This window comes from Megalops cyprinoides, chromosome 13, assembly GCF_013368585.1.
Source record: "Megalops cyprinoides isolate fMegCyp1 chromosome 13, fMegCyp1.pri, whole genome shotgun sequence".
Taxonomy (NCBI): Eukaryota; Metazoa; Chordata; class Actinopteri; order Elopiformes; family Megalopidae; genus Megalops; species Megalops cyprinoides.
Window position 1 is genome coordinate 14,622,614 of NC_050595.1, and position 26,880 is coordinate 14,649,493.

At 39.1% G+C, this 26,880-nt stretch overlaps 1 protein-coding gene across 4 annotated transcripts; it reads left to right on the forward strand.

Moving 5' to 3' along the window:
- Positions 1–2,756: 2,756 nt before the first annotated feature.
- bdnf (brain-derived neurotrophic factor) lies at positions 2,757–26,672 on the forward strand. 4 transcript variants are annotated; one of them, XM_036544350.1, is made up of 2 exons: positions 2,757–2,829; positions 25,866–26,672. In XM_036544350.1, the coding sequence occupies exons 1-2, from the start codon at positions 2,827–2,829 to the stop codon at positions 26,670–26,672; spliced, it is 810 nt and encodes a 269-aa protein (XP_036400243.1). In that variant the 5' UTR covers positions 2,757–2,826. The 4 variants fall into 4 exon arrangements, with proteins under 4 accessions (XP_036400243.1, XP_036400245.1, XP_036400244.1 ...); XM_036544352.1 differs by lacking the exon at positions 2,757–2,829 and adding an exon at positions 3,796–3,893; XM_036544351.1 differs by lacking the exon at positions 2,757–2,829 and adding an exon at positions 6,198–6,257.
- Positions 26,673–26,880: the final 208 nt, after the last annotated feature.

A 26,880-nucleotide genomic window follows, 5' to 3' on the forward strand; every position in this document is an offset into this window, starting at 1 on the left:
GCTATTGGTCAATATAATGTCTGATTTATAATTCAAAATAGCATTTTTGGAGAAAGTCAGGATTAGATGATTCTTCATTACTAGTGTACTGTAATTCATTTACTCACATAATCTATCATATTTCACACGTTAAACTGCATGAAATACCTCTTTTGGAACAAAGTGAGATTTAATGTCTCATAGGGTGTCACAACTCTTCCAGCAGCTACTCTAACCTTAGCTGTTTTGATGGGGACAACATTGGTGAGGTGTTGCACTCTCAAAACCATTGGCATTTTCTTAGCAGATCCTGTAGCTCTATTGTTTGGACAACAACTGCATATAGAGGTTTATATTGTTTGTTTTGTTTTTTGTATTTATTTATTTACCTATTTATTTTTTACTTTGATTAATACATTAAACATATTTTGTGGAATTTGAACTATTTAACATAATGTAACATTCCACTGATTTTCAGAAAATATTCAAGAAATCCTGGGACCACAAGTACCGCAATCTAAAAGCAATGTTCTGGGATGCCTTGAACAAAAGAACATTCTCTTCTTTTTTCAACATAACAAAGTCATTGTTATCTGCACGCCAACAAAACCTTCCTTGAAAAGGTGCAGGGCATATTGTCTCATAACATTCACACAACTTAGTGCAATTGATCTCCTCGTGTTCTGGGAACCCAAAATTCTCTGCTTGACTGAAGGAGTAAATTTTCATGTGGTGTACACTGGTACCAGACTTTGAAACAACATATCTGCATGTTGCCGGCTGAATACTGAAAATGACTGTGTCGAAAGCACTGTCATGACACAATGGAAGACTAATTACATTCCAGCACCACACACAGAGGACAGCTCTAAGACTTACATTTTCCATGCCACTGTTGGGAAAACATGCAAATGAATGAGTGCCCAGCAATCCTTTCAGCCCTTTAAGGATGGGATACTACTTACACAGAACAATATGCACATTTTCATTTGTATTTACCATATATTTTACCCTGGCTGTTTGAGTCATCATCGATGCTTTATAAAAGGTAAGGACGTCTTTCAAGAGCGTGTTGTTTCAAAAAGATTTTACCAATGGTTTTTAAACCTTAAAACTAGTGGTTTCTCCAATGCCACCATTCACAGAGACTTTCTGAACAAAAAAAAAATCATTTTCACTATATGTAAAGGGGTTAAAAGTTGATTCAAGAAGGCAAATATGTTGATCATACCAGATCAGGCTCCTGCAAAAGGAAGATTCAGTTTCAAATTCCTCATTATGCACACGTTTATGACCTTGTCTCTTGTGGACGTCTACCCACACCTGTAACTTCTGCCTTCCCAACGCAAGTTCAAATGGAATTTGACTTCCTTGATTTCTTTTTTCTGTATGTGCCCAGTTAAAGAGGTTACAGTACTTTTAGTTTGTATTAAGTTTATACATGGACAGAATGACTATGTACGCCATTTCCTTGCAAGACCCTCTCACTATCTTTCCCCCTCTATCTCTATAGATGCCGCATAGTAAATTAGTAGCTGAAGACAGAACAGAGCAGGACAGAGACATAGACAGGCAGGCAGGCAGGTGAATGGATGGACAGATGGACAGTCAGACAGACAGATGAACATACAGACAAAAGACAGACAGACAGATAGATAGATAGATAGATAGATAGATAGGTAATGTGTATGTACTGTATGTATGTATGTATGTATGTGTGTGTGTGTGTGTGTGTGTGTGTGTGTTTGCTGTTTGCTGTGAGTTATTAATACCATACTGTTTCACTTCTTTTACAACTCCCCAGATAGAGTGAATCCGAGCAATGAGACTGGTAAATATCACCTATTACTCATGTTACTTACCAGTACATTTGTAGCACACATGCATTTATAGCGCTTCGTCACTGAATAACAATTAGATGGCTGAGTGTTCAACGAGCAACTGATGGAATTTTACTGAAAACAGACACCGCGGTTGTACTTGGAATTCGTGATTCTATGTTTACTATAATCCTGTTTCCAAATATTAGGCGCAAATCAGAGACGTTATCATCTTTAGAAGTTAAGGGTACACTTGAAGATAAACGCGGACTCGTCTTTGATTTTTCATCTAGGGACATCTTTTCAAACGAAGCATTAAAACTGTGTTTTAGAAATGTAAGTATGAAATTTAAATCTTTTTATTCCGTCACAAAAAGCTTCATCTTAAACAGCAACAAGCCCCCTGAGAGCTTCACATTACTCACAAAAGGGCCACAAAAAGATAGAGAAATGTGTTTTCTTACCTGACATCGGGCCACTTCAATATCAATGATTCAGATTGAAAATGTCACAAGCTGTTCGTGCAAAGTTGAGACCTGAGTTCTCGCTTAACATCTTAATTTAAAAGACAATACACAAACAAAAACACTCAATGGAAGAATATTCTGTCGTAACTTTTCTTCAACGCTTTACATTTTCACCAAACATTGACAGATGGAGAGGATTTTGCACTGAATAGTCAATTTTGATGGTTCTTTAACTTGACTCCCATCGTTTATTACAATCACGTAAGGACCACAAAAAGCGATTGCCTGAGCGAAGGCATTGCGTAAATCTATAGGTTTTCTATAAATCGCAGCTGGTTGCCGTTTGTCCTGTCAGTACAGCCACCAAGGTGTTGGCGAGTTTAAGCACGCGGATATTGCAAAGGGTTATTAGATTCATAAGTCACCGAAGTGGTGGGCGATCTACTGAGCACAGCAGAAGTTCTCATATGATGACTTCAAACAAGACACATTACCTACCAGCATCTGTTGGAGTGAGTGGATTTTAAGACACTTCTATCTCCAGGACAGCTTAGGGGAAAATGGTGAGTAGCTTGGGAACAAAACAGGAATAATTACCCAAAAATGATTATGATTTAAAACAAGATTGATTATATATTTTGATTGGATGGTGGACTCTAATCTTTTTGAGCTCCAATTGTGATCTCTACGTTTGGTGTGGGAAATAATGTTGGCAACGCTGGGTAAAACTTTCAATTTGATTCCTTTTGCGTTTTGGATGAAATGCTGAGCAGTGAGTGAAATGCATTCACATTCATGTTATTGAGGGAACCCTCTAATTGTGAATTTATTTTTCGGCGCGCAGTGTGTGAGTGTATTGTCTTTTTGTGCGGTTTGTGGTATGTACTGAGTGCTTTTTTCAAGTGCGATGCCAATGAAAAGCAACATGTGTAGACATGTTGGTCTCTGCCCTAAAGGACTCTTAACAGCGCAACAAAACAAAATAGCAATGGAACTGTTTTGGTGTTATTTAGGATCTGGTGGAGCCTTTGTGGAGGTCCCATTTAGAGGAATATGACGGGCTTTTTAAATAAGTGCTGCTTTTGTTAGGAAACGGTCCGGCCAACATGTGATCAAATATTAACAGGACGGGCTTGGCAAGGAAATATTCACGTGACAAGGCGTGGGGAAGCAATAGAGTAAAGCAATATCAAGTGGCACTTAACGAAAGTATAGATTTTTTGCCCCCCTGTAACCCTAGCTGTGGTATGCTTTCAGCACGCTGGACAGAGGCATCGGAGTCGTTGAACGCAGCGGACTAAATCGCCGAGTGGACATCAACTTTTAAGTCTTGCAGTTCTTTGCCAAAGCTAGGGAATTGTTTTGGTTTTTTTCTCTTTTTGGTAAGCACTTGCTGGAAGCCCAGTGATTAAAAGAGCAAAAAGATAAGAATAGCGAACCCAAAGGCTGGTTGCTTTGCGCTTGGAGTTTTGTCGCCGCTTAGAGCATGTGAAAGTTGAAATCTTAGAGGCACTGTACGTTGTGCGTTCTTTGCAAGCTCCACTTGATATACAGCGTTAACTTTGGGAAATGCAAGTGTTGGTCTTGGAGATCTAACCACTGATTGTGGTTGTCAGCTGTTATAAAGGTAAGAAAAGCATATATTTTTATCCATCGCTCCGCATGTTTCAGCCATTCGTCTTGTCATCTGTGTCGCGATCGTATATGTTCATTGTTTTGTGCTCTCAAACATTAGTTTCATTTCTGTCTTTTAAAAATGCCATCATGCTTTTATGAATAGGTAGCTGAGCTAGAGACTGGAGTGATAGCCATTGCAAGTGAGCAAGATTAGAGGACTGCGTGAATTCTAAAACAAGTCGTAAACTTAATACTGGATTCTTATATATATGTAAGTCTAACAGTACGCTTTTGCATTAATAATCGTGTAAGATCGCTTACTTGGTCAAACTATTTGAAGTATTTAAATGCTTGTAAACTTATATCTTGACCGCACATCTGTGGGCTATAAGTCATTATATAAACAAGTCGCCCCAAATAAACAGGACACTACATTTGTTATTTTGTTCGTTATGTGGCTGTACATACAGAATATACGTCCTTTCGCCGTGTCTAGTGGGTTAACTGCGAAAGAGATTCCTGTTAAAAAGCAACTTTCGTATGCGCAATAGCAATTCCTCTGCTCTGGCAGCATAATATGGTGCATGTCTTTAATAAAATATAAGGCTTAGCAACACAAGCTAGCGTCCTTGCTACTTCGTGAGGCACTGTGAGAGAGAATAAATAAAGGAGGGAAACTTACAGATTTTGTAATTAAATGGTTCAAACGAATTTTAATAGTAAATTCGGTCGTATCTGTCTGTCTGTCTATCTATCTATGCATCCATCTATCCATCTATCTATCTATTTATCTATCTATCAGTCTATCTATCTATCTATCTATCTATCTATCTGATTTACATTGTCGACATTACTTAAATGTTAAAATATTCCATTCCATAATCGTTGTATTGATCCGCTGTGTGTTAAGTGATGCAAGCACTCAAATCTGTTTAACCGTGGCTGTAGCATCTCCCCACCCTCTGTCATCCCGTTGATGTCTCTCTTGTGTTTTACTACGGGCGCTTCTTGGTTTCATTCATACTGCGCTTTTACTCCAGCACTGATATCACCTGCTCCCCTTCTTTGTCCCTGCGCTGCGCTACACACGCAAACACTCGGGGGTTACTTCCAGCGAAATGCATGCACTTGAATAAGATTTCCTGTAATATAATATTTCCTATATGACCAAAAAATTACTGTGAAAAAAATATTTGCATGCATTTGGACATATGCGATCAAGGTAGATAGGCGTGGTCAGACACTGACAGTTTTATGGCGGGGTTAGATGGAGGCAGCGATAAGAATGCAGGATAAGGAACTGGCTCATAACAGATGGGCATTGGAGATAAAAAAACCGAGAATGCAAGCAAAACAAGTAAGAATAAAATCGTCAGCGTTTTGATAAAGTCCATGATTATTTGCTGACTTAAAAGTCGATAGAAAACCGTATTGGAAGCTTGGAAGGAATCAGTGGATATTGCCGGAGTCCGCTTTTCCTTTGTATTCCGCTTCTGCTCCAAGAATCTGATTTCAGGGCAAACTGATTAAATGTCAAACATACAGCTAACATACAGCTGCAAGAAAACCCCAAGATATCAACGCCTACAGGCATTCAGACAACACTGTTTTAATCAGGGATCTGTCGGGCGGAATTAATTTCAGACTTATTTACTCATTATTGAACATAAATCATTACCATTTCATTAAGTTCTATGTCGATATTTTTATGAGTCCCTGATAATTGATTAGTTTTGTTTTAATTTAATTTATGACGTAATGGAGCTTAATGGAAAAATGAAATGATATGTTTTCTAAATCACAGCAATAACAACAACAACAATAATAGGCTGATAATAATCGTAATCCGCTATATTTATCTGTATATTTTGTCATCGTGATTGTGGGAACCAGTCAGACAAGTAAGTGTATCAATTAACCAAAACTACGTTTTCCTTTATTTTTTTAAGAGGTTTATGACAAAATAGATCTGCAACAATTTTGAGTCAACTTGGGATTTTCATGGAAATATATAGTATATTGCTAGTTATGGTCCTGGGCAATTATCCATATTTGTAATTTAGTCTTTTTCTTTTCCTTTTTTGCCTGGGATATCATATTTTGTCACAGGAGAGTCAGAGCGAGACGTGGGTTGATGGTGTGGGTGTGGGCGTGTGGGGGGAGGGGGAGAACGGGGGCGGGGGGGGTAGGGGGGTGGCACGACACACTTTGTATGTATGAAGGGTTTTTTATAGAACTTTCTGCAATGTACGTCATCGGATCAGTCCATAAATGGGGTTGTGTTATCTTACCGAGAATCTCCCTCACCGCCCCCCCTTTCCCCACTCTTAGCGCTGCAGAGTTGGGGTGGGCGTCAATAACAAATCTGAAAATGGTAGGTTTCATTCCAGATAACATGATATGTTATATTGATGTAGATATTTACAGTTTATACGGTTTTTAATTTTGAATAATTATGCACGAGGTGGAGAAGGAGGAAAATCATTAAACAACCGCTCCGTTTACCGGTCCAGTCTTTAGCTTTCTTTCATGAAGTTTTGAAAGAGGTTGACTTATCGCTACGTATTTCATTTGCAGGCGCATTTTATTATCCGCAATGGTGTGTGGTATGATTTAAGTCATAATTCACCAAACTCCCGTGGGAAATGTGAATGCTGTACTATACTGTCACGTACGTGGATGTGTTTTCCATAAAATTTTCGTGATAGTGAAATTATCCTTTAGCTGCGTATATGGAAACTACTAAATCGGTTGCTAATAAAACAACAATAATATTGTTGCTAATGATATTAATATGGAAGTATGAGCTGGACAAATGGATCACGAATCTTTTGCCTTGTTTGTTTTCCCGATTTAGAAAGAAAGCCAGTGAGTCTCTTAGAAAAAAAAAAGAACCGCGCAGAAGTGAAGAGACTAAATACAATAGACAATCAACCGGTAAAATAAGCGCTAAGTTTATAACGTTGTATTTCAACAAACCGCGATTTGTTGTGGGGATACGGGTAGCTGGACGTTTCTAACAAAATACTAACTTGACTAAATAACACTGAGCCTCTCTCTCTTGGTTGAAGTATATACATAGAACTACTCCAGGACGCAGTAGCAGCAGTCTGCTTTCAGGTAACAAATTATGCCAAGGAAAGTGCGACACTGTTCGCTGCTCATTTTCGCTTTAGATTTCTGTATAATTAATCAAGTCATTGGGATATTTTGGTAATGCCTGGCCATTTTTGTATGTGATGTGCGTGTGTGTGTGTGTCTGTGTGTGTGTGCTGTGTGAGCGCGCACGCGCGCGTGCGTATGGGTGCGTGTCTTTGTGTGCACATGTGCGTGTGTGTATGTGGTCGTGCGTGTATGTGTGTGACTGTGTGCGTATGTGTGTGTGCATGTCTTCATCTGTCTGCATATCTCACTCTCACCCACTACCTTTGACCCTAATGGTCCGGGCAAGGTCTCTGGAGGAGGTGTAACGCTCATCCCAGCTTTGTTAGCTGTCCACCCACTTGCAGGTGTTTTGCATAGCATATAAAAACAAGCGCAGCTCTCAGAAATGTGGGCAAACCACAGGTCCCTCATCCTGTATGAGCGAAGAGTTTGTAGAAACAAGCATCTCTGGCGGTGCTTGGCAACAAGAGCTCTGCCAAGACTCCTTTCAATCCTTTTGCATGACACTTAGGTATGTATGTGCAAACTTGTGTCATATATGTGTCTGTGAGTGCATGGGCTGTATTATTTTGCCTGTGGATATGCTAAACATAGTTAAGCCTTTACCCATCACTGTTCATACATGTGTGTTCTTATACTATTTGTTTATGGCAAATGACGCAGTGGATATGTGTCAATGTGTGTCACTGCATTAATTTTATTGCATAAATATTGCGTATTGTTCAAGTGAGCTGAATGTTTTTGGAATGAATAATGAAGTACAATCCACTATCCGCTTGTTTATATACATATACATCTATATAACTGTGGCTCTGCTTTTTTTGCTGGGTGTCTCTACAAGCTGATGCAAATTTTATGTTGACATCTTGATTGTTCAACAGCAAATTTGAGATGAATAGTCTGTTAAGTTGTGAAAAATCAAAATTGTCTTTTAATGACAGGGAAAAGTGTGGGTTGTTCAGAGTGTAGTGCTTACATTTATCTTACAGAGTAACTGAACAACTGAAATCTAATTAGGCAATTATTCTGGCCTTTCCACAACAATTGTAATGGCATTGTAACCACAATAGCCAAAAAGCATCCAGGCCCAAATCCCCTTGTTTCTGTTGTACCCAACATTGGCCTTAGTCAGTATGAGACATGCTTTATAGTGATCAATAGGAAGGCTCTACCAGCACCAGGGTCAGGGACCAATGATTTACATAACCTCTCTGAGAAGTTGGCAGCTTGCTATGAATAGGACTTGATAGCACTATTGGGTTTGTAATGCATGGTGGGAACAGGAAAAATGCACTGGAAGAATATATACCACATAGAGACTGTATTCTACTTAATTGAACCTAATTACCCTTATGAACTTTGTGAGGGCATTAGTCAGCTGGAATTTGCCCTTACGTGATTGAAAAAGAACATGTTTCTTATTCTGCTCAAATTTGTGTATCGCACCTGAGGTTCAGGACACATTTGTTTCAGTAGTATTTTTGATTTCTCTCAAATACATAATAATAATCTACATCCCTCAGAATGAAATCAATGAACACATACTAATATTCTCCACTGAGTGCCATTGTCATTTTCATTGCTTCAACTGAAGGAAAGAGCAACCTTTCCTGGTGTCAAGGTTTCAAGCACAATTATGTTATTGAATTTCCCGAACAGTGATTTAGTTGACAAGGTGGTGTTAAACTGTACCTAGTATTTCTTTAGCTGTTTAATGTTTCAAAATTGTTGATTGATGGATCATCATTTTAATCTGGTGACAGACCAGAATTTAAGAACTTATATGCACCAAACATGCCCCGACTCAAGGTGAGACAGTTGATTTAAGGATGTGAATCCTGATTTTATTGCGTAGAACAGTGGTGTGCCTTCTGTGTCATTTGTACTATTTTCTCCCAATCATTTGTGTGAATGTAGCAAAGAGGGTTGGCTCTGTTTTTTAAGCTCTGCAGTTGCTGGAGTTTTCAGACAAATCAACAGTAATTACAATGCATCTATTCAGTTTTTTTATTCATTAGCAAATCTAGCCACAGATACTGTATTTTTCACAAAAGGCTGTTGTGCTATGAGTCATGTAATTGTCGCATGCGTCGTTGTAGACACTCAAAAGGTTGAGACCTGTTCTGTGCTCTATCAATAGACACACATCATATTTCCAGAAGGCAATGGAAATTGTGCATCTACACACATTGGTATATACTCTGTGACCCCTGTTAAACTCCGAGACTAAATTTTTCATTGGGCTTATTTGCATGGTATGGACAACTGCTGTGGAATCGATGCCAACCCCCCCCCCCCTCCCCACAGTGTGCTGCTTGCAACTTAGCATTCCAGCATCGTGCATCCAAGTATTGAAGCTGGTTTATAAATACATGGACCCCCACGCAGACTGTGAGGGAGATTCTCACATGGACTGTGCATGACGAGAAGAGTGGGCACTCTCGGAATTTGGAAGGCTGACAGATCGCTACCTAACTGCACCAAACTATGGTGGAAGAAGTCCAAGATGTAAGCAGAAATACCAGGGGAACACCAGGGCAGCCTTTAAAAAATACATTCTGCAATCAGTGTTTCGTAAGACAAGGATCTGTTATTGACTGTACCAATTCAACCTGATGGAGACCTCAACTACTATAGTTTGCTGTTAGAAAAAACTGAATGCTAAATGGAGGATCAAAAATTCAGATAATTCCAGCTCAGACTGAAACTGCTGAAACACAAGTAATTTACATTTTGATTGGCATGATACCCATGGGACATACAAATGGCTGGCAGTGGCATGCTCAAGGCTCCGTGACCTTAACACATAATGGGGAAGTGACCTCATGTCAATCAGCTGGTGGTAGTAATATATCTTTGCGCTGTTATGTCGCCGTGTGGGTGAGGATTGCCCCTACTTGCTTCTTTCAATTTTGGGATGTCATTCACAAATTTTATGTAATGGGAAGCTTTCCTGCTCTGGGTTGGAAGGGTTTTCAGAAACAGCCTATGTGATGTGAGTGAGACATGATCACAGAACTCAGCAAGTGATTGGCACAGCCCCCCATGTAGACAAATGTGTCCTTTTACGGCTTCAGCAGAGCTTCAGCAGCAGAGTTTCAGCAAATCTGAGATGTCAGGTGTCCTGGCTCCATCCCAGTCACTTAAGTCCTCATTGTGTTCAGTTTTGCATCTGCCATGGGACAACAACATCCTCCTGCCATCCTAGTGGGGATGACTTAAAACTTTCCCATAGATGACAAACCCCAAGGTGTTCTGTTGTTAACAGGGTGATTGAAACAAACGTGAATATTCTAATGTAAGCCCACAGCTGAAGGCAGCAGGGAAATCTTGCCATTGATATTGTTCTGACACAAACCGGGCAGCTCTCTGCGTGCGACGTGACATCAGCTGAGGTGTCATCCTAACACCACACCACCTCAGTCGGTTAGTCATTGAGCACACTCACGATGCTTCATGGGATTAGTAGTTTTATTCATCAATGCGAATCTGTGTCTCTTGTGTAAAGGTTATAGAATTGCGTGTATGTGACACTGCCCTGCTGTGGGGGTGAAATGAGCAGGAACAGAGTGGTCTGAATGTGCGTCGGATCACACACTCGTAAACGAGTGCCTACGATCCTTGCTATTTTCTGCGTTATGTTTTCATGTGCACTCCTGAGTCTCATTTTTCTGGTGTCTGCAGAGGACATGCAGGAAGTGATATAGAATAGGTAGGGAAGACTTGATCTCAGTGGAGCTGCTGGTAGAGCTTTCCAGAGGAGCTACAGGAGCTCATTTGCATACTCATGAATAATTTATGAGAACCTAGATTAGGGAAACTGCACAAATGATACAGGATATTAAAACAAGCAGGGCAAACCACGACACAAATAGTTACAGATTCTGATCAATTCACGGTGGGTGATGGGAATATTTAAAGATTTCAGTAGAAATGCTGTAGAAATAAATTTACAATAAGGATGTAAAGCAAGAAATAACTTAATGCAGATTTACAAAATAATTAATACTTATGATTATTATGTCACTAACCAGATCCACTGATCCAGGGACGCTTACAGCATATGGATTATATGTAGTTATCAATTAAATTCATTATACAAATACAGATATATGACGTATATCATGCATTATGAGTGTATTTATATTGCATTGTAATACATTTGTAATACATTATAAATGTGTTATAATGAATAACAAACAATGAGGTCTACTTAATTAAATTTTCACACTTGATGATGATCATCCACATAGTATTTTTTAAGAAATACTACTAATAATACATGTGTCCAAATGTCATAAACATTACAACAGGCACTCAGTAGAAATCACCATGTCACACAGTAGCAAGCCAGGGTGGGAGCAGGTATCTCAATTGCTAGAAATGTCAAGAACCACTTTCCTTTTGAATACAACCAGCTATACTTAATTGAAAAGATGAAATAAAGGTCATTTTGTATGCAGTGCTTTCTAGTGGCTGATTGTTTTAATATAATTTGACATTTGGATGAATAATACATCAACTAATAATGTCCACTAATATAGCTGTATATGCATATATACAGACATTGAGTGTTTAAATCATTGCTCAAAATTCTTTATGCATTCTATTGTCCATACTTTAGAATGTGTTATGAATACACTCATAATGAATCCTAACCCTGGCCATCTAAAATCATTTGAAAAATTCAGTCTCTAGTGAATATCACAACAAGTAGCTACCTACAAAATAGTCTGTCTTCTCCCATTGGGCAGTTGCTTGACTTTCATGTCAAGTTTGTTTTTCTGAGTAGTATTTTGTTGCATTTGCAAAATAAGTAATTCTGTTTTTATTTCTTAATGAGATGCGGAGTGATTTATTTATGAATTACCTGGCTGGAACAGCTGAATGTGTGCAGGTTTTCTCAGAGTCATGTCGTTCAGTATTTGCTGATGCAACTCTTTGTCATCCAGAGTTTCCCCTCACCTCCTGCGATCCTCTGGGAGAGCTATATTCATTTTAGCACATCCCAGGGCTGAGGGCTGAATCATGGAGCAGGTGTGAGCAGGCACGATCAAGCTGAGATCAGCCCAGTCGAGTCTCCTCACTTCATTAGCTTTGCAAAAGAAAAATTATAATAGCTACAACAAATAAACCATAATAAATCTTTAATTACAGGGGATCCAAATTTGGAGTGCAGCCAGATTTCACATTCAGAGCCTTTTTTTTTCAACTTTCCATTCACGTCACTGACACCATGGAGAGACGATCGGAAACGGAAATTCCCCATCACCACCTATGGGAAACTTTGAGATCATGCTGCCCAACTGAATGGAACATCCTGAACTTAAATTTGTGACTAAATATGAATGAATGGACAGCAGAATGGGACTGTGTATACTTATGTAGCCTGTAAAAAGAACTGGCTGGTTTCTGGCTGATGTTTACTTACAATTTTTCTGAAATAACAGAATGATGTTAGTTCAAAATATGGCAAATCACAAGATCTATTGAGGTATTCCACTAAAAATATATGGTATATTCTTGTGTTGATAGCGTATTGCCTTTTAGGCATACAGTTGTACTAAACTCTTCTTTCTCTTTGTAGTCACCCCAACACAAAGAAATAATTAAATAGAAATAAAAATATTAATTTGATTGATGTCAGGTCAAGTGTTGATGGAGACAAAGCATTTAAGACGTTTATTAAAAGCTGTGAAAACCATCTTTAACAAGCCTGAACTTCAACACTCCGTGTTCTGACAATTGTTCTCTAAAGAATAATCAATCTTTGCCAGTTGACTCTTTTAGCCTTCTTTAGGCATTAAAGTTGTGAAGATTCACCCCACTGGGGATATAATGATGTGGTTCCAAATAAAGTTGGCTGAGCTCCATCTCAGAGCTGCTCTGGAGCCTGAGCCAGCTCTGAAACCTGGAGCCGGAACAGAGACTGGGCAGATTAAAAAAAAAAAAAAAGTACTCCACAGCCAGAGTAAGACTGAAGCTTACAGACCTGGAACTGGAGAAGAGCTGGAGGACAGCTGGAGGAGCCTGAAGCTAGCTAAGGTTCCGGAGCTGCTTCACTATTTTTTTAAAGGAGAGATGTTGATAAAACTGTTTGGGATTAGAAACATTGGAAGTAGAGCTACCACCTTGGATTGGATCTGAATTATCTTCCCATCATATCCTTATCAGGGATCAAACCTCTAATAGTTCTCGTCCACCTACGTAATTGTTCAGGCTGTTCTTTCTTCTGCCATTTTAGTACCATTCACTAAAATGGGCATGATTCATCAGCCACTTCTTAAAAGTGAATAGAACTCGGCACTGAGCAGTATTTCTTGATTTCTAATGAGATAAGGCCAAATTGTTTAGAAAGAATTTGAGCGTGATAGTTTCCTGAAGGAATATATAATGGACATATCTCCCTTGTGCTCGTGCAAGACAGAGGACCTTTATAAGTACGTAACACGTCTTGTACATTCTGTTCTTGCATGACAATTTCAGACATAAATGTGTGTATGATGTAAATGGCTGCTTGAGAAATTGGCAAACTATGAACAGTCCATGTAGAGAGTCATGGTAAGTATGAAGCATCCCTGAGCTGGACTTGTAGCTTTCTAGTATAACCCAGACCCCATCATAGTGAGGTTTAATACAGCTAAAAAACACAAATATTTTGACCATATCTGCTGAAACTAGCAGAACACAATCGGCCTTGCTGGTACACCCCCTAAGCTCCTATTGTGGCTGCGGTAATCATTTATTAATCTGCCAATAGTGTAGATGTCAGATATCCTGGAACCTCAAAAGTCTACCAGTAGGTTTTAAATTTGTTACGAACATATAAATACATCTAAGCAGTTCCTGGCTTCAAGATCTTCTGCTTGTGCTTTTTTTTTCCTTAAAATGCTGCATACCAAAGATGTTTTTGGTACTTTCACTTAAGTTATTAACATTGCACAGAATCTTTTCAAGGACTGGACATTTTGACCAAATTATGATGTTTCAACAGAACTGCTGCTGATTGAGATAGATAAACATCTATCTAGTATTCAATTTTGTGCCAGTTCTTGCTATCCAATGTTGTACTTGAAAGATTCAAAGTGCTGCATTGGCCAACAATGTACTCTTGAGGACCCTTTCAATTGTGCAGAACTTGACTTTGGACTGAAATGGGTAGAATCTGCCATTTTATTAATTGAGTTATATTAGTTTTTACACACTATTTGCCACATCAGAGTGGCACAAGGAGAATAACAAATGAAATTTTAAGATATTACCAGTGGAAAGTCATGGACACATTTTTAGATATGTATCCAGTAGAAAGACACAGCTCATTGCTAAATTATTTTAGCCGGTTTGCATTTCAATTTGTACTGCTTTATCTACCTCCAATATAACCAAATAACATGAAATACAGACGATTTCAGCTCATGCGTCGTGTCTATCGCCTTGAACATTTGTGCTCGATCAATGAAAACAATATCCACTGCTCTGCTTAGGCGTATTGCGCCATAAGTGCCTTGGTAATGCGTTTGTAAAACTGAAGGGTCTACGTCCCTTTATATTGAAATTAACAGTTATTCATTCTACATTTTATGGCTCCAGGAGCTGGAGCGACAGTATGGTGATGAACCAAAGCAGCTCCGAGAGCTGATACTTTTAGAGCCAGCCTGGAGCTGGAATTCCGTGAAAACCACTCCGGAGCGGGAGCCAGAAAACCCGGAGCACTGTACTGCCTAGATACAGCGACAGCTTCTGCTTTACAAAGTTGCGTGGGCGGTGTTTTCCCTTTATTTAAATTGCTCAAATTTGTTCGGGCTTTTGCGTCTCTGTCCAAGCGGCCAGTAGTGAGTGTAAATGCTGCCTCTCTCTACGACTGAATATGCTTGTGGTCACTCAGCCAGTGGCGGAGTCACATGCTGCAACGTCATGATGTAGTTAGTTACTGTAGTTGCGAGGAATGAAACCTTCATTCAAAGCTACCGAAGTCTCTCAACGCGCAATACCTTATGTGCTAGCATCCAATCTTCTTGTCTAAAGCGATCTCCAATGGAGCCGCTCAGTCATGGCAGTCCATTACCTCAACCATGCAATTTCCACCATCAATAATTTAATCTATTTGCTCCAAAGCTGAAAAGACAACTTCAAGTTCCCGGGAGGAGAAGGAAAATATACCTAAACAAATACATTGGGAGTCTTCCAAAACCTTCCAAATGAAACTGTCCTTTTGATGGTCTCCTTTACGACTAGGCAGTAAAAGGTAGGTTTGTGCGTCTTTGTTTTATTACTTTCAGTTTGTTTTCCAAAGCTCGTAGGGGGAAAGTCTACAAAAGTAATCAAGTGGTGGATCCTAAAAATGCACCTACTACTCTACTTGCTTGAAAGGCGGTAGTGTAATTCTATCGGCTAGTTCATTAATAAGAAACGGTGTTATTATCTTGATTGAATTTCTAATAGGGAACTAGAAGGGGGTCACCGCATAAGTTTTTGTGTATTATACTTGCCAGTGGTGTTTTATAAATTGGAACTTTTTACATATTTTCTAGTGTTTAGACACAATACCTTTGAAATCACAGTTAATTTAGGGTGGATGTAATTCATCAAGTATATTTCTTTGTGCAAGTGCATTTTTTAACAAGTGTACTCCCAGCATAGATTGTTGTAAATGTGGGTATGGCACTCAAAACTTAAACAGATCCCTCGTTCCAGCTAAATGAAATACAAACGTCATTGATGGAAGAATGATAATAATAACAACAATATAATGTACATTTAGTTAATTTGATAGTAACGAGTGTCAACGTAATGTTAGGGTTGTCAAAACGCCAAGTGATTATAGGTTAGAGCTTAAATGCGCACAAAACAGACAGGCTACGAAGCAAATACAAACTTTGATGCGCTCATTAAGACTTTATAAGCAACTTGAGACGTTATGCTTAGGTTTACCCTGGTGTAAGGGCTAGCTCTCCCTCAAACCGGTTAACCTCACAAGTCGAGGGTGAATTTACGGATTAAATGCGACCCCCAGTCGGTACCTTCGTGCAACTAGATGAAAACTGATGGAAATGCCTTAAAAGATGGAATATTTTGTACTTTCATAAAATACCTAAGTTGTGGTCTGGGGATCTTGCTGCCGCTTACCAAGTAAAGCTTATCAAGGTTGGGCATATATTTATTTTCCTTTTCTGAGAACTAATTTTGTTCCATGAACTGGTCAGACATTTCAGAGAGAGCGACAGCTGTATGATGGATGAGCAACTTTATCTAAGAAATGAAATGGTTCAAAATGTAAAAGTAGCTTAATATCACGCCAACGTTAGAACAGCCTGAAAACTATTTGGTTTGTTAATAACAGTGCGTACTATTTTGGTGAACCGACGTGTTTTACTGTTTATAGTTTGCTATGTTGACAATTTTTGTCCGTGTTTGAAAATGTCCGGTGTTTGAGTTAAACCGTAAATTAAGATAAAAGTGAGGGGAAATCTGATACGTGCTTTATCTATATCTAATTATCTATCTATCTATCTATCTATCTATCTATCTATCTATCTATCTTTCTACCTATCTATCTGTCTTTTTATTTCCATCTTTCTATCTTTATATCTGTCCATTTACCTGCCTGCCTGCCTGCCCGTCTGTCTGTCTGTCTCTCAGTCTGTCTGTATTTTCGTTCGTCCATTCGTCTGTCTACATCTAGCACATCCTGTGTTGTTGTTCTTGAGACGAGCGTTTTAGAATCTATCCGTGGGCACATACGCCATCTAGTGTAAATATTGGGGGAATGTTAGTCTGACTCATTCTGCTGAAAGTATCCAGTGGGTACGTGCACTGGAAATTCTGTTATTCAGTTTGAACATTGGAGACCTGACCATTTGCGGCGAAAGTCTCAAGAATTATAAATCATATAGGCAATTTTGTTCGATTTACAGATCTTGAAACATTTTAGTGGAATGCATGTATGTATTTAAAGCCGCTGTTGGTGTAGCTTTTTAACACTCTACAAACTGTTTACATTCCTAAGAGCTGTGCAAGTGTGTATATTTTGAAAGGGAAAAATACTTAGAAAGATCAATTAGGATCTAGATATAAATGCACCAATTCTATTATTGTATGTATCACTTATTTCAAACAGAATTCCTCAATAATGAGTATCACACATACTCTCCTCATTAACTGGAGAATTGAAACCTATACATTAATAATCAGAACACAAGTAGTTAATCTGTAGAGTGCCTTCCTCTCTTCTGCATCCGCTAGGTGCTGACAGATTAAGTGGAGTGTTCTGGATACAATGTGTGCAGTTTACAGTGGTCGTAATTAAATCTGTACTGTGTTGCATTTGATTGGGCATTAACACGGTTTTACAACACAGCCAGACTCAAACATGCCTGCTGTGAACATGTTTTGGGTTGGAAGTTTGCAAATAATTACGTGTCTGTAGTTTGTGTGAGGGCTGTCTTGGGAAAAATGCCTTGATCAAAATTTTCATGGGTCAGACCAGTTTTGTCAGCATAGGACAGATGATACTTACTTTGAAATGTTTGCTTACCACGTCTGACCTTTAGAAAATTCAGTAACCTACAATCTACACCAAATTTATTTCCAAAATCAGCTGTGTGTTTTTTTCCAAAAATGTCCTCATTAGTAGGCCTATCCATTTTGTGGTGCCTTTTTGAAAAAAAGGTCATTGTTAACAACATTAAATGCTTTAAATGAAATTAGCAGCCCATACCATATTTGTCTCAGTTACTTTTTAGTTTTAGTATTTTTTCTAATTCATGATTTTGTGTGAAGAAGGGCTAAGTCTTGATATCTGAAAACAGGATACATACAAATTCTGAGATGAGGGAAGGGAAGGTTTCTGTTTAGTATATTTTGTACCCAAATGGAATGGAAGACAATGCGTAATAAAAAAGAAAAAAGGGAGAAAAAAGATAAGGATGAAAGAAACTGAAAGTGAAATTGAAAGAAGAGCAAAGCAAATAGAGAAATTTCTACTTGGAAGAGTGATTGGCAGTGTTCTTTGGCAGAGTATTATCTGTTATCATCTGAAACAGCATTTAGGACAGTGTAAGCTTTAGAACAGGAATGATGAATCCCTCCAGTTTTGGATAATCTGAGCAGTATGTACTGTGGTGTGTGCTGGGCTTTCTTAACTTCTTAACTTTATTTTCCTGCTCCAAACATATACCCGTTTTCACTATTACCATTATTGTATGTTTTACACACTGGCAAAAAAAGGTACAATGTATGAGGGTGTATAAGATATGTCTAGAATGTCCAGTAACTAAATGCTGGTAAGTAGCTATCAGTGGCTCAGTTTACTTGCACAGGGTCTTAGCTGAAGTGAAAAGTAAGGTGAGTACAAATATAGGGTGTAATTTTTATAAATGCCAAGGCAATCTACAGTATCAGTCCAACACAATGAATGACACATTTATGGAGCTGCTGTCTTCTGCTCAGGCGAGCCAAGGAGATCACCATGATACTCTTAATTTATTTGATGTTAGTAATTTACAAGAAAAATGTTGTATGTATGAGGCATTTGTTAAATATGGGCCATTTTTATTTTGCATATGATTTATGCAGGAGATGTGAACATTTACATATGGATTAAAATGTAAGAATTAATCAGTAACACCTTTAGGGAAATGGGCTTGGGTGGAAAAGCAAGGGTTTCCTTGCAAAGTGTCTTGTAAATAAAGATTTTCTGACCCGAGATGATGGAATTACAGCTAACAGGTTTACTTGAAGTCTGTTCTCGCTGTTTTTCCTCAATGGGTTTCTGCAGATGGACTCCCTGGGCCATTCATAGCTGGGGCGGCTCCACTGGTACTCCAGAAAATTTTGTATGTGATATGCCTGTGGGACAATAAAACACCTGGTGGCAGTTAAGTCACTAATGGCGGGTGGGGTCCAAATTCCAAAAAATGTTCTGTACAATTACTTAAGCTCAGCTGTGAACTATTATAGTGAAATCCCTGTCTTTTAAAAAGGTAATGGGCTGATCTATGCTAAATTGAAATGGTATTCACTTTAAATTGGCAATATATATAACATAATATTTGTTTTGTTAATAAACTGCGCAGATTTGTATTAGGCTTGTATTAGGTTTCTTCCAGCATTTTAAATGTGTATGACATTAATCTATACATTTGCTTAGCAATAGTTTAAATAATACTAACCTCTGAATTACATGCTCAGCTCCTTAACCAATACACCACACTGCCACTCCGGATGTTTTCCACTAATGTATACCACAGAGAGTATATAGGTCAATGATACACTTTAAAAAGGAACCTTTCAACATTTGGCTCATATTTTTTGTAAGCTGAGCCTTTTTGTCAGCATCGGGCCCTTTTAAAGTTGGCACATAACGCAGAATGAGCTCAAGCATACCATTCAGTTCATGTAGGTCTTACAGAGTCAGCTCATGGTTGTCTTCATTAGCAAGAGCTGAAACAGAAGTCTTATTTAACCACACTCAAGCTGGCAAGCAGTGTCTTTACCAGTGTGGAATGTAAACAACTGGAGTGCCATATCCAGCTGTTTACAACAGTGTAACCTTACCTAGAAATGAGGGAGTGGCTAGTCTCTGTTCTGTGGAATCAGGAGTGTTAGTTTAAGGCAACAGTGATTTCAAGATTATGAAGGTTCATTTTGAGGAGAAACCCTGACCTATCCCTCTTAGTGACGGATATGCTGGCCACTATTTGAAATGTGTCCAGGAGCCTGGGCTGGAGTGCCATTATATTCACAATACAACAGAAAAATGTCTGTTATCACAGTCATTTCATGCTGGGAGAGCTTCTCAGATCTGTCAGTAGGGGGATTTAACTTAAATCTCAGTTTGGCATGAAAATCTGAACAAATACTGCAAAGGAAACAGCTCGGTATACGCAAGTGAAAATGAGCCAACAATGTAAACCCACCAGCCCAGCTCTGCTCGCTTCTCTCAAAACAACCGCCATGAAAGGAATGCCTGAGCCGCTGTTCCCTTTCATTCCTCACGCTTTCCACTCATCTCATTCGCTTGTACTGTTCAGTGCAACAGGTCTGCATGCTAAGACCACCATCACAGTGAACAGTTTCAAAACCCAGTGTGTTAGAATGCTGTTGTTAAGAAGATGTTCTGTGACGGAGTTCAGTGCTGTTGAGTGACACCTCCCTGGACTGGTAAGAAATGCCTGCCACATAAGACCGTGCAAATAAACAATTCCTTGGCTAGGCTTCAAAACCTGTAATATGTATTGTCATGGGTCAATGGCAAAGAACGTACAGTAGCTAACAGTAACGGGAGCACATATCACAAAACTGCATGCAATTATACCAGTCTTGATTCGCTGCAATTGTTTTATTTTTTCTTGAAATTTCCTGCAATGATAATTTTCTGTTTACAAAACAACAAGTTAGAGCTAGAGACAGGATGATCCCTATGCCATACTAACAGAATGCTATATGAAAAAGCAAAGATAGACAGTTGTTATTTGTAACTGGGTTTGTTTGCAAGAGTATAGCTTTAACTATATCAATTTTACTTGAATTGTTTTGTATTTTGCTAATGCTAAATAGAGATATTTCTACACATCCTATAGAGAGTATGTGAAATACTGTCTACCTCCTCCTCTCCCCCTCTCTCTCTCACACACACATACGCATAATTGTACACATTTACCATGAAATTGTTATTGTGCCTTTGAAATCCAATTCAGAGCTGAAGATGCACTTATTTTTAATATATTAAATGAGAGGAAATTCAGTCGTTGTGGAAGATTGTTTTCCTTTGGTCTGAATTAGATTGGAGGCCGCGATTATTCCGAGCAGTCCCACAGCAATAAAATGATTCATTGGTTTGATTGCGGTTTAACAGGATGCTGATTGGGAGTATAAGCCGTATTGATTCTCCTGATGGAAACAGGAAATTGCCAAGTTAGAAAAAAATATATAGTTGTTCCCAGTGAGAAAGGGCTCAGAGGGATGGTGAGCAATTGTGTGGCGCTGAGTAACACTGATTCCCTCTCTGTCTTCGCCCAGAGGAGACCTGAGACCGTGACGTCCTCAGGCTTGTTTTTTTGTGAAATGGTGCCTCACGTCCTCTGCCTCCACTGCAGCTTGGTCTCATAATCTTTCAGGGGAAAAAAAGGTGGCTATCTCCGCCTCATTTCAAAGCAACTTCAAAGGTTCAAACACTGTGGTGTCTCAGGAGACTTTACCAGCGCCCTCATGTGACGAAAGCTGGGATTCGTCCCTGCTGTACTCAGATTAAATTAATGGGTTCCACGCACTTGTAGTGGTGTTAAACCCTAAGCTAGGGGTGTGTGGCTGAGTTTTTTAAGTGTATAAAACTATATTTAGCAATATAGGCAGGTTAGCATAGTATGAATGCTATGAATGGTCAGGAGATGATTCCTGCCAATAAGGATAATGTAACAGCAATATTTCCAGTTTTACCCATGTATGTTGAGCACAAGGGATGAGAAAGCCAGAGACTGGAAGTGGAGATGTATTTGATAAATACTGCATTTACCAAATATATCACATGTGCATTTATTGAGACATGTTGTAACAGAGCTTAGCTGACAATTCAAGAGAGAGACTTAGGGCACATCACAGGTTTTTAAACAGCACCGACAAGATTTAACCGTCTACACAGGGTTATGATTGATTTCTATCCCACGGTTATACGATTTGTTGCATGTTACAAGGTTGTTTTTGTCAGTGTGAGGAGATTAAAGATGTGTGTGTGTGTTTGAAAAGGCATGTCATTGAGCAAGATCCGGAGAGCTGCTCAGCAGCTCATTAAGGGGAAGGATGTAATATTCTGAATTGAGACTATGGGACTCCCAACTCGCCTATTTATAGACAGAGTATCTCCATGGTAGTCCTTGCAGCATTGGCAAATCATAACTACAACCCTAGACACCAATTAAGAATGAAACAAATGCTTTTTAAATGGGCGTTTTCTTTTCTCTCCTTTCTGTGATAATCTTGCACCGCCTTCTGCGTACTGGTTCGCACTAAATATGTTCTGAAGCCAGGTTCAACCAGGTGGAGGACAGAAAATAAAAAGACTGCCAAAACTATACCATCTTGGCTATTTTTAAATGCCTCCTGTAAAAAGGAGAGCGAGGGCTGTTCGAGCTACTGCGATGTCCACAAACTCACTGGCGTTTCTGAATTCTTGTGACTCATAGGACTGTACAAGGTAAGAAACTCTTTCCTTGTCTGTTGAAGGTTAGGCAAGAGGAATGAGCATGCATATTTTTGCCCTGTTGATGAATTCTCTTCCGAGAAAGAAAATCAATACGTGGTCAAATAGGAAATCTGAAATGTAAGGTATGTATTTATGAATGGAAATGTCATACAAATATTGAGAAGTATTTGTCTGATGGTATATATATGGAATTTTATACTGTGATACATTTTTGTCCACTTTTTGTCATAAGGGCTCTGCGTTACCTTTTTACATTCTGTAAGTATGTTAGCTGACATTTGTTTTAGAATATTGGAAAGTACCTTTTGAGTGTAGCAAACAAAAGAAAACTGTACCTCTCTCACAATCAAACTGATTAAAATGGTACAAAAGGCTTAAATGTGAAACAGACAATTGCAGGGCAACATCAACGACATTGCCTGATATTTTAGCCTCAATATATGGACCAGCTGATGATTGCATGTCAGGTGATACATACGATTCTGTTGCAGAAGTATCAGGTATCAAGATTATCAGCCTTATTGCAGAATAGTTATTAGTGAGAGCAAACAAGCATGCACTGACCAAGAGATTGTAATGAACCCATAATTGTTATTATTATTTATTTACATGGCATACGCCCATACTTTCAATGTTTACATATTGCATCATGTGACCCATTTATACAGCAATGTTTTTACTGAAGCAGCTGGTACAGTTCCTTGCTCAAGGGTACAAAATCCTGTACGCAAATTACAACATCATATGCTATGCTGTGCAGTTTTCTAACTCGATCATTTTACATAGCTAAGTTTTTGTTTTTGTTTGTTTTTTTTTGCAAATAAGGACCATAAATAAATAACTGTAAGGCAGTACTGTAGTTTACCTTTTTGGAATCCAATTTAAGTGCAAAGCCATAATGACTGTAATATCACTCAAGGTCAGGTCATTACAAATTTGACTGGATTTGACTAGTGTTAATTTTAGAAATGATATGTTGTCATTCAACATGTTTCCATGTTGAAGTTCTGTTTCACACACTACTCAGAATAGTGGAATTTCTATTAGCTATAAGAACACTAAATTCCTAACCCCCCCAACATGAATAAATCAAGAAAATCAAAATAACAATCATGTTTTTTTGCATGCTATGCTTCATATCTCTGAGCCATTGTGATACTGCAATGTTACCTTACAACTTTGAACAAGCCAATGGTAAATTTCATGAGCTGGGCTACCACAATAGTTAGTACTATAGTTTGCTAATTTGGCCTGGTACATTTTAACTGAATATCATAAAAAAATGCACTATATCATCAAAGGTCTTGTAACTTCCATTTTTTGTAATGCAAAACTTGACTGTTTCAGTCATAACTGTTACATGTATGTATTAGGGAAACAAATGTGGAAAAAAAGAGAGACAGTGGACAACCTCCTGTCCAGAATGCATTACCTACAGAAATTATTTGCAGACTTCCTTGTAAGGGAGCTAGCAACCAAACGCCTCAGAACTCAGGTTTCACATTATCCCCACTGTCTGCATTCTGAGAGGAAGCGGATGCTGTGGATTTGATTGCTGTAGGTAACGTTATATGTGAACGTTACCTACAGCTCATAGACTATTCACCATTTTGTGAAGGCAATTATTAATTTTCCTCAATCCTGATGTGTTATCCCAATGTGATCAATAGAAGTTTCAAGCAGCATGATTACTGAGTAAGCCATCTTTAAAATGTGGCTTTTTGGTTTCACAAAACCAAGCATACAACAGGCTATGCACATTACCATGGAAACATTCCAAGATCTTAAACCTGCTTCACAGCAGGCTCACTCAAAAGCCACTTTCTCACTTGTTCTGTCTTCAGTCGACTTGGAGGAATGCACATCAATCCAGCTGAGAGGCCACTAGCGTCTCAGTTAACACAAGGGACCAATGCAACTCTTTCATCAGATAATGCATATGTCTGGCTGTGTGGTCACATTGTCCTGACCAATCAAATCAGGTACTCCCTGGTCTGGAAAAACTGACGTCACCTTGAAAGAGATCCCATTGACACTGGGGCTGGAGGATAGTGAGGTGAATTTTCATGTTTAAAAGATTTAACACAATGACCATAAACAAAAATTGTTATGCAAGGCATATTGTTTCGATTTCTTTCATACCCCTGCTGACAGAATGAGCCAGATCAATGTTCTGTGTAAAAAGACAATAAATAAATAAATGACACATTTTCAACATAAGACATTGTACTAATTAACCAGATGATGTGCACTTTTGCAATTAGCATGTGTCCTCTTTGACACCCTAGACAGGTTACACAGTGATAGTATTGTCACATTTTACAGAGTAATGTGGTATGTTTCATTTTCTAAAAATACCACTGTGTAACTGTCTTCTGTATTCTGCAAAACAGCTGTCACTGTGTTTTCTCATTTACCAAAGGATGAACTTCAGTTCCTCATATCTCAATTGAAATGTACTGTCATACCAGCTAAGAAGTCTCTCCCTTCTCTTCCTTGCCTTGCCTTTAACTACCATTTCACTAGTCAGGGATTTGTATCAAAGACAAAGGTTTGACATGCATGTGGAAGCCAGAGAAGCTTGTCTTTGCACAGACATACCTTAAACAAGTACTGTGAAACAAAATTGGTGTAGATATACAGATATGTGACTGAAACTCTATTTAATTGTTTCAGTTGTCTTTCTAAAAAGCCTCTAAAAATCTTCCCTGATTTTAGTGCCAGGTAAGCATGATCATAGTAATGAAGATAATAATAACAGTTACTGTAAATTAGCATCATGATAATAGTATGGAAAACCCTCCTTTTATACTGGTACAGCAGTGTTCACCTTGTGGTGAACTGAACCAAAACATTCACTTCATGACTCTTCATTCACTCTTGAAGAAAATAGTCATTCTGTTTTGTTCTTTGCTTTCAGTCCTCTGGGTGTGTGCTATCTTGTGAATATCAAAAAAATCAAATCTCAGCTGACCATTTCTGAAGTGTTGTAAGGAAAATGGAGTATACTAGTTTTTTTATTTCTAACAATCAGTCCAAGGTTCATCTGTGTACAAGCTGCTATCTGTGGTACATAAAAAGAATGAATTTGACGAGTACCAAGGGCGTGGCAGATGAAATGCAAGGGGGGTGAAAGTTAATCGGTGAGGTGGAACTCAACTATGTAGGACTCAGCGGGTCAATGGCCTAGTTTGAGCTGCTGGAAGGCAAGAGAGGCGGAGTATTCCTGGGAGGACCGCCACACACATCCTCTAATGATGCCTCAGGTGCTGCTGTATTTAGCTTCTTGTGGGGAAGTGACAGACGTGCTGCATGAGTAATGACGTCCCAAAGGCAGCCAGGTTACACTGCTATTTGGAAAAAAAAAAACACAGCTCTGAGATGTGCGGATCTCAGAAAATGAATCCGGGAGCAATGCAAAGTCAGGACTCTCTACCTTGCTTAGAAGGTTGCAGGAATGGAGATTACTGCATTCCTCGAGCACAAACCATTACAGAGTGGACTGGTAGCTTCCAAACATTTACTTCCAAACATTTATCCAATACTGATTACAAATATGTTGAGCCTTAAAAATAACCTTTAATGTCTCCTTCTCTGCCCCCCCCCACTGTGTTTCAGTTCCACCAGGTGAGAAGAGTGATGACCATCCTGTTCCTTACTATGGTAATTTCGTACTTCAGTTGCATGAAAGCCGCCCCCATGAGAGACGCCGCCGGGATGCGGGGGCACAGAGCAGAGGGCTACCTGGGAGCAACAGCACCACAAAGCCACGGGACTCTAGAGAGTGGCGGCGGGGCCCAGCGCAGAGGGTTGCCGTCGCTGACGGACACATTTGAGCAGGTGATCGAGGAGCTGCTGGAGGTGGAGGGCGAGGCACAGCTGGCCAGCAACGGGCCCGGAGACAAGAGCCAAGGTGATGTTGTCACGGAGTCCAAAGATGTCGACTTGTACGCATCACGGGTGATGATCAGCAACCAAGTGCCTTTGGAGCCGCCACTGCTCTTTCTCTTGGAGGAATACAAAAACTACCTAGATGCAGCCAACATGTCCATGAGGGTTCGGCGACACTCTGACCCGTCACGGCGTGGAGAGCTGAGCGTGTGTGACAGTATTAGCCAGTGGGTGACGGCCGTGGATAAAAAGACGGCAATAGACATGTCTGGGCAGACAGTCACCGTTCTGGAGAAAGTCCCGGTGCCCAATGGCCAACTGAAGCAATACTTTTACGAGACCAAATGCAACCCCATGGGATACACAAAGGACGGCTGCCGGGGAATAGACAAGCGGCACTACAACTCGCAATGTCGGACAACCCAGTCTTACGTGCGGGCGCTCACCATGGATAGCAAAAAGAAAATTGGTTGGCGATTCATAAGGATAGACACTTCCTGTGTATGCACATTGACCATTAAGAGGGGAAGATAGTGAATGAAATGTATAGATTTTATTGAGAGTAAAAAAAAAGAAAAAGAGAAAATATCTATTTGTATATATACATAACAGGGTAAATTATTCCGTCAAATGAAAAATTTTATGGACTGCATGTAAAAAAGATGAAGTTTATACAGTAAAAGTGATACTACAGTCTATTTATTGAACATATTCATGACCTTGTAAACAATTTTAAAAAAAT